Below are 16068 nucleotides of genomic sequence, written 5' to 3' on the forward strand. Positions count from 1 at the left end.
ATCATTGGTGTATAAAAATGCCATTAATTTCTGGATGTTAATTTTGTATCCTGCTACATTGCTGAATTCTTTTATTAAGTCTAATAGTTTTTTGATGGAGTCTTTAGGGTTTTTTAAGTATAATATCATGTCATCTGCAAATAAGGACAGTTTTACTTGTTCTTTTCCAATTTGGATGCCTTTTATTTCTTCTTGTCTAATTGCAATGGCTAATACTTCCAGTACTATGTCGAACAGGAGTGTTGAGAGGGCATCCCTGTCTTGTTCCTGTTTAGAATACATTTATAATCTATTCGAATTATTTTTGGGGAGAGAGGGCATAATACACAGTATGTTTCCAATCTATAAGATGACATGATAACATTTACCTTGTTAGAGCTATGATTACAGTCCTGTTATGGTTATGATGATAGGGTTATTGTCACATAGAAAGTTAACTGGAACTGTTAATATTATGTACGTTCTGAATGTAGTGATTTATTACGAAATTTTAAAATTGAAATAATTTATGTTTATTTTAGAAATCCCGGTATCATGCTGAGACCGGTTTGGCTCAGTGGATAGAGCGTCGGCTTGCGGACTGAAAGGTCCCAGGTTCGATTCCGGTCAAGGGCATGTACCTGGGTTGCAGGCACATCCCCAGTGGGAGATGTGCAGGAGGCAGCTGATCGATGTTTCTCTCTCATCGATGTTTCTAACTTTCTATCTCTCTCCCTTCCTCTCTGTAAAAAATTAATAAAATATTAAAAAAAAAAAGAAATCCCGGTATCATGATGAGAGACAAGGAAAATAAAAGCAACCAATAATTGTGCCATTCGGAGTATTTCATTATTTTGATATTTTTTAGTCTTTGCTTGTATGCATACATAATTTGGTAAGATATTACAAAGATTTTTACATTTAGAAAGTTAATCCACTACTTCTCAACACAAATACACTTTTTGTTATCTTACATTCTTGTGGAACTCCTGTTCTTGATATAGCAAGTATAGTGACAGTGGGATTGGAGTGCTTTGTTTATCTTGGTTAAAATGATCTTGTTCATTCAGCCTTTTTCCTCTTTCAGGAATTCTTTCCTCATTGCCCTTTTTTATAAGACACTGACTTAATGTAGGAGGAATTTCACACTAATTGTGTTGGGAGGGATGCTTTTTGGGTTTTATGCAGTGTATAACTGCTATACCTACTGTTTGTCTGGTGTGGTTCTTACATGCCCTCTGCTGATGTCTCCCAAAGCATCTTTTTGGGTTTTGCACTTGCAACGGAACATTCTGATTTGTTTAAAAGGTGTAAGTGAAATACAGCTATCATTTATTCTGTTTTTAGTATTTTTTAGCCCCTATGTTAAAAATATCTTACCTATTTTAATTTCTGAAGAAAAGGATGAATTTTATGATTGTCTTAATACACATGAAGAAACAGGCCCAGGAAGTTTATTAATTTTATTAATTACACAGCTTATAATCTTTAATTATAAGGTTATATAATAAAGACATGAATGAGAATAAAGTACTATAAATTTTGCATGAATATGAATAAATTATTATGTATATTGCCCATAATAGAGAGTCTATATGCTCATTGATAAAAAATTACAGAAGGGAAGCTAAAATATTAATGGGTAATCAATATTTTATAGATTTAATGAGGCGTCAAGAAGAACTCAGACGCCTGGAAGAACTCAGAAACCAAGAGCTGCAAAAACGGAAGCAGATACAAATGAGGTAAAAAAAAATACATTGTAACATAGGTGTGAATACACATAGTTCTTATGTGTTACTAATAAAACATCACCCTCCCAGTGTAAACAAATTGTACAAGTTGGAAAATACAAACAAAATTGTCCATTTTTGACCATACTTAGGAATTTATTCCACAAAGTCGCGTATTTTTTTTGGTTATTCTTAAGATTTTTTTAGCTGGTTATTGACACTTTGATGGCATACACTGTGACTTTTCATATGGGGCCTAGGCATTATTGCATACAATTTATTGTAAGAATGCACTATGATTTACTGTATTTTCTTAGTTTTAATTTTTTGCCTGTGTATGACAATGATATGAACTCCTTTATGCATCTTTGTGCGTCTGAAACACCTTTCCATGTACCTGTAATATTTAATTGTGAAATATGAGGTAAATGTTACTCTTTAAAGTTAAAAATCATAATAATTAGGAAATGTTATGAACAAAGTTATGATAGGTTAAAGCAAACTTAAAATTTGTTTCTGAAAGTACTATAAAAGTGTGGTAAGTTCTTATATAGGAAGTAAGGTGCTCATGGGAAATAAAAAATAAAGAAGAAAGAAAAAACCTTGGATGAGTATAAAGTGTCTTCATAGTCTGGGAATAGGTAGTATTCAGTATATTTTAGTTTATTTTTCCCAACTTTGTACCTGGTTTGTATATATGCTTACATCTTGGAACTACTATGATTTTACTTTAACCTACTTTTTCTCAAATTGTAGTACTTGATCAGGCCACACCAGTGTTCTAACTGGGGGAATGGTTAGAAAATCTGAAACCTCTCCTCATAAACTATAGGGACAGAGCTTTAATAAATTCTGTAAGTCGGTGGTTCTCAACCTGTGGGTCGTGACCCCTTTTGGGGGTCGAACGACCCTTTCACAGGGGTCGCCTAAGACCATTGGAAAACACATATAATTACATATTGTTTTTGTGATTAATCACTATGCTTTAATTATGTTCAATTTGTAACAATGAAATTGAGGGTCACCACAACATGAGGAACTATATTAAAGGGTTGCGGCATTAGGAAGGTTGAGAACCACTGCTCTAAGTGCTGCTGGGATTCCCTAAAGCTTCAGAGTCCTTATTGTATACAACTCACCACATGAACTCCTTACATGAGAGACTTTTTTTCTGGCTTGCTCTTGTATCTCCTTTTCTTTTTTATGTGAATGTGTTAAAGTCTCTTCTACTTTTACAAAGAAAAAGAATCCTCCTCTTCTTTAACAAAAAACCTTATCTGAATTCAGCTTTCACTTACAGTGATACAGTGGAACCTTTATTCCAGCAGGTTGTTCGAGAAGGGATATTTTCGAAAACTAAAATCATTTTTTCCCGTTAGAAATAATATAAATTGTATTAACTCGTTTCAGATCCCAAATGATTCTGTTTAAATGTTTCTATGTGCAGTATGTCTAAAGTACTGTTTAATCTTTAAGCAAACACTTATTTTCTTAAATTTATTGAACTACCCTTTACTAGCCTTAAATAATTTTCAACTATGGTTCCAGGGGTGTCTTTCAGGAGGTCAATATGAGGCATCTTCGCTTTTTCACATTTCATTATTTCTGAAATGCTGTCACTTATTCCAAGTCAACAGTTTTTTTTACCTCTTTAATTGCTTGTGATCATTGTTTCTTTCACACCCTTAGCAACATTAGCCCCCTTATTTTTTTTTTAAAGATTTTTTTATTGGTTTTTAGAGAGAGACACATCGATGTGATGGGAGAGTAAATCATCGATCGGTTGTCTCCTGCAAGCCCCGAGTCTACAACCTGGGCATGTGCCCTGACTGGGAATGAAACTAGCAACCTGTTGGTGCTCTGGGCGATGTCAATCCAAATGAGTTACACTGGCCAGGGCAACATTAACACTTTTTTTTTTTTGGTTAATATTCACTGGAGGATATTTTTTTTCATTGATTTATTAGAGAGGGAAGGGAGGAAGGAGAGAGAGACATCTATTGGTTGCCCCTGAATTGGGCTGGGGATTGAACCTGCAACCCAGATAAGTGCCCTTGATATGGAATTTATTTTCACATAAATATCTCTCTCGCTCTCTCTCTCTCTCTCTCACCCCTTCCCTGCCCCTTCCCTCCCTCCCTTTCTCTCTAAAAATCAATAAAAAGCCTTTTTTTAAAAAGAATAAAAAAGTTAGGACATGTTGAAAAGAACACGTGCCAAATTGAAGGAGACCCAAATGGCCAAAGTTGGCACAGTTTCAACAACAAAGGAAAAATGGTAATGTTATATTAAAATTTTTTTTTTTAATTTACTGATTTGAGGGAGAGTCTGGGAGGGAGGGGAAGAGAGAGAGAGAGAGAGTGCGAGAGAGAGCATCGATTTGGTTTTCTACTTATTTATGTATTCATTGGTTGATTCATGTATGTGCCCTGACCAGAAATAGAACCTTGGCATATCCGTATGATGCTCTAAACAAATGAGGTACCCTGCCAGGTCTGATAATGTTAGATTTTAAGCTGTAGAATAAATATCTGTGAATTCATATGATAGGAGTGAATGAATGAATGAATGAATGAATGGAGGAGAATGGGTGGCACCTTTTTTCAGTAAAATTCCAATTAATAAACGCAGAAGGAATGAGAAAATCACCAGTGGACAAATACTGCAGTGATGATTGTTACTCATAAAGTCGAATGATGGGTGCTAAAGCTGTTATGCAGAACTTGAGAAACAAGATTTGCATCGTCTGAAATTTGTATTATGTACATATCGAAAAATAGTAAGCTTAAAGTGGAGAAACTTAGCAGAACCACCATTACCAAGTGTTAAAGTTTAAGTCATCTGTAATAAGATGTTGGCACCAAGACCCCTTGATATCATGCACTTAGAAGAATAGTGTCATTTCGAGGAAAAAGGGGACATATGTGATACTTTCAACAATAAAGAATTATTTAAAAGAAAAAAGAATAGTGTCATTTCTGTGGTTTTCTTACCAAAAATGTGTAACCTCATGCTAGTCATGAGAAAACATAAAACAAACTCAAATTGAAGAACATTATACAAAATAATCAGTTTTCTTTAAAAATGCCATGTTTATGAAAGATAAAAAGTGAACTGTTTTACAGACTGGCTGAGACTAATGAGAGGAAATAATTTGCAATGTGGGCTTCTCGATAGGGTCTTGGAATAGAAGAAGGGGACATTAATGGAGAAACAGGAGAAATTTGAATAAAATCTGTAGTATAACTGTAGTATTATACCAATGTTAATTCCTGTTTTTCACAATTGTATCATGGTTATGTAAAATATTAGCATTAGGGAATACTGTATGAGGGATATGTAGGAATTCTGTACTATTTTTGCAGCTTTTCTGTAAGTTTAAAATTAGAAGAGGGGGGAAGTACCCTAGGAATTGGGGGTTCTGTGGGGAACAAAAGACAAATTCTGCTGCTTTGGAACTTAGATAGGAGGGAGGCACATATAAATTGGAATTATCAGATCATTAAAAAGCAAGTCAAGTACACAGACCTAGTATGGAGTACTTATAGGTTAGTTATTTCATAATAGGTGAAATATTGGTTGCTTGACAAGAGTTTTCTATGTATATAGTTATTTTTCATTGAATGGTTTTTTCATTAATCTTATTTAATATGCAAAGACTTATCATATTCAACCTGAAATTCAGATAATTGTATACTAATAGTAAAACTATATCAGCCCTGGCCAGTTTTTGTTCAGTGGTTAGAGTGTGGTCTGTGGACTGAGGGGTCTTGGGTTAGATTCCGGTTAAGGGTACCTACTATGGTTGCACAGCCCTTCCACTCTCTCTAAAAAATCAATGGATCAATGGAAAAAATATTCTCAGGTGAGGGTTAACCAAAAAAAAAAAAAATCTTTACAGTGAGATGATAATTTGATGGATAATCTTGGTGCTTGGTTACATTCTAGTTAGATAAGTGCAGTGACAAATGTATTAACAAGCTTACCCTGTGCTTGGTGGTAGGGAGTTTCTTTTGAAATTACTGTGATAATACTGATTTAAGAATCTGAACAACTTTTCTTAAAATCATTAGTTTTGTAGCATTTGTCAAGGGAAGGAAAAAAATTGCTGTGTTTGGGAAGTTAATTTCATGCTACTAATACTTGTAAGACAAAGCAAATATAATTAATAGCAGTAAAACTGCAGAAATTTATCTGACCAGACTGCTACCATATAAGAAGTGTTATTTAGGTCCTGGCTGGGTAGCTGTCTGGTTAGTGTCACCCCTATATACCAAGGTTGAGGGTTCAATCCCCGGTCAGGGCACATACAAGAATCAACCAGTGAATGCATAAATAAATAAGTGGAACAACAAAAATTGATGTTTCTGGAGGGGCAATGGAGGGATAAGGACACATACGTAACACCTTAAGAAAAAAATTTGGTATTTTTCTGTCTCTCTTTCCCCTGTTATATATATGTTTGCTTATTTAAAAATAATTTTTTTTATTGCTATTTAGAAAGAGAGGAAGGGAGCGGGGAGAGAGAGAAACATTGATCTGCTGCCTCCTGCATGCCTCCTACCAGGGTTAGAGCCCACAACCCAGGCATGTGCCCTGACTGGGAATTAAACTGGCAACCTTTCAGTGCATGGGAGGATGCCCAACCAATTGAGCCACACTGACCAGAGGATATAAACTTTTTCATACCCTCTTTTCTGCTCATACAAAATGATTTTTAAAGTAGCAATAGACCCAATTGGTGTGGCTCAGTGGTTGAGCATCAACCTATGAACCAGAGGTCATGCTTTGAATCCTGGTCAGGGCATGTGTCCGGGTTGTGGGCTTCATCCCTAGTGGGGGGGGGGGGGGTGCAGGAGGCAGCTAATTTTCTTTCATTTATGTTTCTGTCTTTTCCTATGCCTCCCTCTCTGAAATCAATAAAAATATATTAAAAAGAAAAAAAACAGGAAGAGGAGTACTATTCTAGTCCTAGCCGGTTTTGCTCAATGGATAGAGCATCAATCAAACCGAGGACTAAAGGGTCCCAGGTTTGATTCTGGTCAAGGGCACATACCTCGGTTGCAGGCTTGATCCCTGGCCCTGGTTAACACACGTGCCAGAGGCAACCAATCGATCTATCTCTCTAACTTGGATGTGTCTCTCTCTCTCTCTCTCTCTCTCTCTCTCTCTCTCTCTCTCTCTTCCTGTCTCTGTCTCTCTCTCTGTCCTTTCCTCCCACCCCCTTCCTCCCACTGTCTCTACAAATCAATTGAAAAATATCTCAGGTGAAGATTAACAACAATAATAATTAGGAGTGTTGTTCTTGCTTATTTTTCTGACAATACCTTAGTCATTCACTCATGTCTATAAATGCAAATTTACCTCTTTTAACAATTGTGTTCTTGGCATTGGGGAACCATAGTTGTCCCCCATTTATAATTGACTAGTGGCCCAGTGCACAAATTCATGCATATCAAAAGGAAATTACTTAGAAGAAATATTTTAATATCACTATTCGCCCTTTCTCTATAATAGAAGTGTCAACCAAATTTCATGATAGACAATGACAGTTGGAAACACACATGTGTGATTGGCGCCTGCAAGAGCTTTATCTGTATCATGCATGTGCTAGTCAACTTAGCCTTTTATAGATATAGAACAAACTTGCTAATTAATTAGTCCTGCTTTCTGATTTAGCTAAACATTTTCCAGCCAAGTGAAGCCCCTCAATTTCTCTTTCAGGTAATTGTCAGCAACACAGCAGTAAATATCAACACGAAGCAGATCATTATTGTAGATCATGCAGGGAGAACAAACGGTGAAATACTTAATTGCAGCAGTGTTTGACTATATTCTGAAGTCATTTTCAAGGGCCATCATTTCTTCTTTTCAGTTGGGTCAAGTTTCTGAGCTTTCTAAATTTCCGTTTTCCGGCTAATGAAAAGAAAATAGGATTCCATCGAGTCCCTTATCTACCTACTCCAGGTCTTCTGTGAGGATCAAATGAGATGAGGCACAGGAAAACGCTTCACAGACATTTGATTACAGTACGAAGTGTTTTCCACGTGGCTGTAAAGCAAATCATATTCCTGGGCTGCAGAAACTGCAAGGAGGCTAGTTGTCGCTAAGGATAGGAAGCCGTTCATTGCTATGTGACGTCATTACCCGGACAGAGGGAAGGATATTTAGCATATTGGCCCTATATATATAGATTGTGTTTGCAACCTTTGCCACAGTGTGTGTGTGTGTGTGTGTGTGTGAAGCCTTTTCATCTAACATCATGTGATAGGATCTGTCTATTGTATGGAAAAAACCTGACCTGCACTTATGATTTTAGTAATGTCCAAGCTTTTCTTTTTTTAAATCCTTACCCAAGGATATTTTTCCATTGATTTTTTTTTTTTTTTTTGAGAGAGTGTAAGAGAGAGGGAAAGACAGAGAAATACTGATGTGAGAAAAAAAACACCGATTGGTCGCCTCCTGTACCAGCCTCAACCAGGTCCCACTTATGTGCCCTTGACCTGAATCGAGCTGGGACCCTTTGCTCTGCAGGCCAATGCTCTATCCACTGAGACAAGCCAGCTAGGGCCTGCCCAACCTTTTCTATGTCCACAGAATGTGAATTTTCATTTTACTGCAGAAATAATGATATGGTTGATTATTAGATCTTATCTCAGATTCCACTGGGGCTATAATAATAATATATTAATCCTTTTCAAAATCGGAAAAACTCAGTTTAGAACACATGTGGCCTGAAAATTGTTGAATAGGGGAAATTTTATCTGTACTTATGTACATTGTCAGCAGTATATGAACACAAAGCTATTTTCTTTTTTTAAATTTTATTTTTCAATTATAGTTTACTTTCAGCAATGTTTTATATTTCTGTTGTACAGCATAATGGTTAGACAGTCATACTTTACATAGTGATCTCAGTATTTTTAGTACCCACCTGGCACTATACATAGTTATTACAATATTATTTACTATATTTTCTATCTATATTTCACATCTCCGTCACTGTTTTGTAACTACCAATTTGTAGTTCTTAATTCATTACTTCACTTCTTTTTACCCAGCCCTCCATCCCACTTCCCCTTTGTCTGTTGTTGTTTGTATTTATGAACCTGTTTCAATTTTTTTCATTTATTTTGTTCTTTAGATTCCACATATAAGCAAGATCATGTGGTATTTGAAAGTATTTTCTTAACAGTAAATTTTTTTAAAAATACATTTTATTGATTTTTTACAGAGAGGAAGGGAGAGGGATAGAGAGTTAGAAACATCGAAGAGAGAGAAACATCGATCAGCTGCCTCCTGCACACTCCCTAATGGGGATGTGCCCACAACCAAGGTACATGCCCTTGACCGGAATCGAACCTGGGACCCTTGAGTCCACAGGCTGATGCTCTATCCACTGAGCCAAACCGGTTAGGGCTTAACAGTAAAATTTATGAGTGTGTTAATGTCCAAGAAATGGATTAGCCAATTTACTGGAATATTTAATTTACTTCAGTAGAGTTTTATATAGGGAACATTATTCTCAAAATAATTCAGATTTTGCTTGAAATCCCTTAATGAACATTGTCTTGTTACTTGCATGTGATCTGACATGAAGTCCTAACAGCCATTTTTTTCTGCCAATTGTGGAAGATTTCACCATTTCTTTTAGATCTTTGACTTGTACAACAAACAACAACTAAATTTCTTGCATTTTGAATATTACAGTCAGTGTAGAAAGGTGCTTATAAGAGTAACCTCGAGCCCTGGTTGGTGTGGCTCACTTGGTTGAGTGTTGTCTAGTGCACTGAGAGGTTGCGATGTTAATTCCCGGTCAGGATGCGTGCCCAAGTTGGGGGCTCAATCCCCAGTAGGGGGTTTGCAGGATGCAGGTAGTTGATGTTTCTATTTCTCTCCATCTGTCTAAAATCAATAAAAACATTTAAAAAATAAAAGAGTAACCTGAAAAATTAGACCTACTTAGGGGACATCAGTGTTAATATAGTCTTTACTATTTTTTAAAAAAATGTGTTTTTTAATTACTTTTTTATAGAGAGAGGAAGGGAGAGGGAGGGAGAGTTAGAAACATCAATCAGCTGCCTGCTGCACACCCCCCACTGGGGATGTGCCCGCAACCCAGGTACATGCCCTTGACTGGAATCGAACCTGGGACTCTTCAGTTCTGACTGGCAGTCTGGTGGTGCATGGGATGACCCTCAACCTACTGACCCATACCAGCTAGACTAGTCTTTAGTATTTAAATTACTTTTTTAGCTTGGCCAGTGTTGCTCAGTGGTTTAGTGTCGATCTAGGAACCAGGAGGTCACATTTCGATTCCCAGTCAGGGCAGATACCTGGGTTGCAGCCTATGCAGGAGGCAGTAGATCAATGATTCTCTCTCATCATTGATGTTTCTATTTCTTTCTCCTTCTTTCTTTCTCTCTGAAATTAAAAATATATATGTATTTTTTGTTTTTAGGTGGAGGGTATCTGTATTTAGTTTGATGTAAATGTCAATGTAATATGAGTCTATTACTTTACTATTACTTTGTAGGATTTTATCTTAATCCTATATAATAAAAGGCTAATGGTCTAATCAACCGAATGGTAGAACAGCCGGTTGCTATGACTTGCACTGACCACCAGGGCGCAGATATTTAACGCAGGAGCTGCCCTGTGGTGGTCAGTGTGCTCCCACAGGGGCAGCGCAGTGGCGTGGCGGAAGTGCTAAGGATGTGCAATGGGAGTGGGCCGAAGCCGTCGGATATCTCCCCAAGGGCTCCCGGTCTGCGAGAGGGCCCAGGAGGGCTAAGTGGGGACCCCCCCCCCCGCATAAATTTTGTGCACTGAGCCTCTAGTCATATTATAACTAACTAGAGGCCCCGCACACAGATTCGTGCATCAGTGGGGTCCCTCAGCCTGGCATGAAGCGGCATGCGGCTGGGGAGGAGCCTGGGCTGGGCTCCACACTGATCCTGCTCATCCCAGTCACACTCTACCTGCCTCCACTGCCACTTGGTATATCATTGCTGCGGAGATGGGAAAGGGCTGTGCCGCCGCAGCTGCGCTCACGAGCCGTGAGCCCGGCATTGGGCACCTGGTGGTCAGCTGAGCGGTGATCCCCTTGTGGGAGCACACTGACCAGGGGGCAGTTCCTGCATTGAGCATCTTCCCCCTGGTGGTCAGTGAACGTCATAGTGACCTATTGATCGGTTGCTTAGGCATACACACACACACACACACACACACACTCACACTCACACTCACACTCACTCACTCTAGAGGCCGGGTGCACGAAATTCCTGCACGGGGGGGAGGGGAGTCGTCCCTCAGCCCGGCCTGTGCCCTTTTGCAGTCTGGGATCCCTTGTTCCTTACTGCTTGCTGCTCCTTACTGCTCGGCTCGCTGCTCTTTAGTGCTGCCGCGGAGGCAGGAGAGGCTCCTACCACCGCTGCTGCACTCACCAGTCGTGAACCCGGCTTCTGGCTGAGCAGCCCTCCCCCTGTGGGAGCACACTGACCACCAGTGGGCAGCTTTTGCATTGAGTGTCTGCCCCCTGGTGGCCAGTGTGTATCATCGCGACCAGTCGTTCTGGTCGTTATGCCGTAAAGGTCACTTAGGCTTCTATTTTGTGTGTGTGTGTGTGTGTGTTAGGGGCACAAATTAATGCACCTTGAAAGAACTGGGCTGCAAGGCTGCCGTGGCCACGGGGCGGGTCTTGAACCATCCTCTGCACCCCCACCCAACCCCTCCTGCAGCAGCCCCTGTCTGCCGGCAGCCCCGCTCCTGCCATTGTCGCTCCCATGAGCTGTCGGCACTGGCCCTGGTTGCACCTGCTGATGGTGTGGAGCAATTCGGGCCAGTAGCGTCAGTGGGTGCCAGTGGCAGCTGCTTCCTCGATTGCCCCTGAGGAGTAGGGGGAGGTGGAGAAGCCCTCGGTCATTTGGGACTGCCACTGGGCACTGGCAGCGGGTGCAAGCAGTGGCTCTGGCGCTGGCAGTAGGTGCCAGCGGGACTGGTGCTGGTGGGAGTGCGGCGTATGGGAGCAAATAATTTTCAGTAACCACCAGAGGCTTGCCCTGATGACAGCAACTGGCATCTTTTTTTTTTAAATAAATTTTATTGATTTTTTACAGAGAGGAAGGGACAGAGATAGAGAATTAGAAACATCAGTGAGAGAGAAACATCGATCAGCTGCCTCCTGCACATTTCCTACTGGGGATGTGCCCGCAACCAAGGTACATGCCCTTGACCGAAATCAAACCTGGGACCTTTCAGTCTGCAGGCCGACTCTCTATCCACCTAGCCAAACCGGTTTCAGCAGCAACTGGCATCTTGCCTTGTTCACTCACTCCACCATCCCGCCGTGGCCAATGCCTGCCACATTCCGCACTCTGCTGCCCACGCCTGCCATGTTCCATGTGTGCCCCCCGGTGGTCAGTGCACATTATAGCGACCAGTTTGCTCGTTCTGCCTTTTGGTCTATTTGCATATTTGCCTTTTATTATATAGGATAGGATTACTAATTTAATAGTAATCCTGCACATATATGTGGTTTTATTTTTACTTTCCCCTTAATGCTTCAATATACTTGTAGGACAGAGGCTGACAAACATTTTTGGGAAAAGGGATAGATAGCAAGTACAATTTTAGGCCTTGCAGGTCATATGGTCTGTCTTGCTACTTATCCTGAGGTAGCCATAGACAGTAAATTCTTGTTCTATGAAACTTAATTTACAAAAACTGGTGTGGGCTGTCCCTTGCTACACTAGAATTTCTCAGTGGTTTGTTGACATGGGGATGGGAGAGTTTAAGACCTCCTTCTATATGTAATAGAAATTTTGCCTAGGGGCAGTACAGTTCTTTGCACTGGCTTACATAGGGATAGATTCTGAGTGTCTGTGGGAACGTTGCTATGGCAGTAATTGATCCCAGGCTTTTCTTTTTAAACAGCAGTATAGTACATATTTGAGTATTTGGACTCTGAATTTTTTTTTACTGTAAGCATTTAACGTTACTGGTTATATGTTGTTACCTTTTGGAATTATTCTAATTAAGTTACTTTATAATTTTGGTTTATTTGATTTATTAAAGATTTAGAGCAAAATAGAGGGAAGGTAAATCTGCTAAACCATTCATTGTTTTGATAAATTTGACAGTGTATTTTGCATAAATGGTTTTTTTAAACCTGAAATAAAATACCTGATTATGGCTTACAAAGCAATCATGCTGAAGTTTTTATTTAAATATCTTTTAGACATGAAGAAGAGCATCGTCGTCGTGAGGAAGAAATGATTCGACACAGAGAACAGGAGGAACTGAGGCGACAGCAAGAGGGCTTTAAGCCAAATTATATGGAAAATGTAAGTAAAATACTAGTTAATTAAAAGTATTTTTTGTTGTCAGGTGGATTATGTATGTTGAGAATTCTTTAGGTATTGCTTTATATATTAATATATTTTCTAATCTTTCTAAATTTGTCATGCTTTTGTGTGTTAAATGATTTTTTTAAACCTCTTTCAGGTAGGAAATTAAAATTAGTTTCTGAAGGTATTCATGTTTTATGAAATATGTTAATTTTTCTTCAGTTTACCTTATTTTTTAAAAATATATGTTACTAAATTAGAAGTCTTTATAAATCCATCTCCACTTGACTGATTTTCATTATTTAATGATAATAAAAATTCTTTACTTTGGAAGATTTTAGATATTGTAAAAGTAGATTCGCATGTGTTCATCACCCAAACATAATAGTTACCAACAGCTGGCTGATCTTTTTCTTCATCTTCAAGTATACCCACTTTCAGCCATTATTTTGTATAAAATTCCCAACTTCAAATGATTTTACTCATCCATATTTTAATATATATTTTGAAATGATAAGGACTTGAAGATATATTTTCATTTATTTTTAGAAAGAGAGAAAAATAAATTGGTTGTCTCCAGTATGGGCCCTGGCTGGGCATTGAACCTCGCAGATGACCACTGAGCCACACCTGGCCAGGGCAGGACTCTGTTTGAAAATATCGTTATGTCTTAATAATTGTTGATTCTTTTTTAAAAAATGTTTTTATTGAATTTTGAGAGAGAGAGGAAGAGAGAGGGATAGAGAGAGAAACATTGATGAAAGAGACATCATTGATCCGGCTGTCTCATGCACACCCCCTACTGGGGATTGAGCCCTCAAACTTGGCATGTGCCCTGACCAGGAATCAAGCCTGTGACCTCTTGTTTTATGGGTCTATGCTCAATTGCTGAACCACACTGGTAGGGCAAAAAATTGTCAATTCTTTAATATTAACTAATAAATGTCTAAATTTGCTCAGGTCTTTAAGATTTTTGTTTTTGTTTTTTTTAGACAATTGGTTTTTTTAAATTGTTTGATAAATTACATCATTTTAGTTCATATGTTTTTCTCTTGTTTTTATGTTTTTCCTTTTTATTTGTTTTAGTCCTCACTGGAGGATATATTTATTGATTTGAGAGAGAGAGAGAAACATCAGTCGCCTCTCTTATGTACCCCTACGGGGGATTGAACTCAAGTTCTAGGTATGTGCCCTGTTCGAAATGAAGTCTGCGACCTTTTGGGTGTATGGGACTACGTCCCAGCCAACAGAGCCATTCGGCCGAGGCATTTTTTTTCCAAGTGTTATTGTATGCATTATCTCCTATCGTGAATTTTGTTGAATGTTTTATTGCAGTGTTTTTAACAAGTTTCTTTTTTTCTGAATTTCTTATAAAGTGGAGTTAATTCCAAAGAGATAATCTGACTAGAGTGGTTCTTTTGGGGAGGCAAAATGCTAGGGCAAATTAGGATACCTCAACTGTGTTAAAATTCACAAGTTCTTAATGATAAATAACAGAATCTTATTGTTTACATTATTTGAATGCCAGCTTAATTCATTCTGAAAAATATTCACAATTTTTTTTTCTCTAGCTGTTTAAAAGCCATGGTTCTTTAATAAGTTTTTGAAGCTAAACGTATTCAAGTCATTGTTGCCCTTTTTTCTGACCTCCTTTGTTCCTGTTTTTCTGACCCCAGAACATTTTTATTTTTTATTTTTTTAATGTTTTTATTTTATTGACTTGAGTGAGAGAGAATCATTGATTTGAGAAAGAATCATTGATTGCTTGCCTCCCATATTCATCCCTCCTGGCGATCAAACCAGCAGCTACTTGTGTGTGTGTGCCCTGACTGGGAATTGAACCAGTGACCTGATGCATAGGATGATGCTTAACTGAGCCATACCTGCCAGGTCTATCCCTAGAACATTTTTCAACTTTCTTATTTGAAAGAATGTTCACACTGTAAAATAAGTTCTGACTTGTATAATATTAAGAAATATTTGTCTTCACTCCCATTAAGTAAATATTATTTGAAAATTATGCATCATTTAAATTCAATTTAAAAAGTTTTTATTTATAAGTCATATAAGCTCAGCTGGAGTGACTCAGTTGTTTGAGCATCATCCTGTTCACCAAATGTTTACTGGTTCGATTCCTGCTCAGGGCACATAATTGTATTGGGAAGTTTGATCCCCAGTCACGGAATGTATGGGAAGCAACCGATCGATGTTTCTCCCTCTCCCTCTCCCTTCCTCTCTCTCAAATCAGTAAAATAATATTTATCCAAGGATAAAAAAAAAATCTCTAAGATGTATCAAAGGTTTAATTTATTTTTAAATTCATCACAAAATTAGAAGAGTAAGTTTTTTTAAGCATTGTAAATAGTTTTTGAGTAATTTCTAACACTTTGCAATTCTATTTTTCTCTTTGAGTGCATATTTTAAATTGTTTTAGATTTCTTTGATTGTTATATTTGACTATAAACCTGTTGGATTTATCAATGTGAGTATATTTTCTGATGTTATAAAAGAATGTAGAATTTAAATTTTCAGGCCCATATTTTGAAAAGTAGTTGCTAGTGTTTTTCTTTTCAAATAGAGTCAGTGTATTAGGAAAATTTTATTTCATTCCACTGAGGATTAGGAAATTCTTCCTAGTCTTTTTATGTATCTGAACATTTCTTTTACTAAAGTGCTTGGTGGAATTAACATTCTTAATATTTTCCTGGCATAAATTTTACATCCTTGGAGAAAACATGTAGCTATCCTATCTAATACAGAGGGACTATGCTAATTGACCCTCAGCTATAGCAAAGATGGCGGCATCCACAGCCAGTAAGGAGGGAATATGGTAATTGACTGCCCTGCCCTCAAAGATGGCAGCACCCACAGCACACAAGATGGCGATGCCCAGTGCCGCTCTTGGCACCTGCATCCAGATTCCCCCAGTCCCCTCAGTCCCCCAGTCGCCCAGGGCCGCCCGAGGCTTACGCTGCCAGCAATGGCAGCAGCAGAGGTGTGATGGGGGT

At 38.4% G+C, this 16068-nt stretch overlaps 1 protein-coding gene across 4 annotated transcripts in view; it reads left to right on the top strand.

The window, feature by feature from the left end:
- The window catches only part of PSPC1 (paraspeckle component 1), a 125421-nt gene that overhangs the window by 35871 nt on the left and 73482 nt on the right, over positions 1-16068 (top strand). For all 4 annotated transcript variants that reach the window (XR_001514113.1, XR_001514112.1, XM_006765330.2 and 1 more), the window contains exons 5-6: positions 1640-1724; positions 12952-13057. Coding sequence is in view for 2 of the 4 variants with exons in the window: in XM_006765330.2 (XP_006765393.1) it covers positions 1640-1724; positions 12952-13057 (191 nt within the window). In the remaining 2 variants the exon portion in view is untranslated. The remainder of the gene's footprint in view (positions 1-1639; positions 1725-12951; positions 13058-16068) is intronic.

This window comes from Myotis davidii, unplaced genomic scaffold, assembly GCF_000327345.1.
Source record: "Myotis davidii unplaced genomic scaffold, ASM32734v1 scaffold840, whole genome shotgun sequence".
Taxonomy (NCBI): Eukaryota; Metazoa; Chordata; class Mammalia; order Chiroptera; family Vespertilionidae; genus Myotis; species Myotis davidii.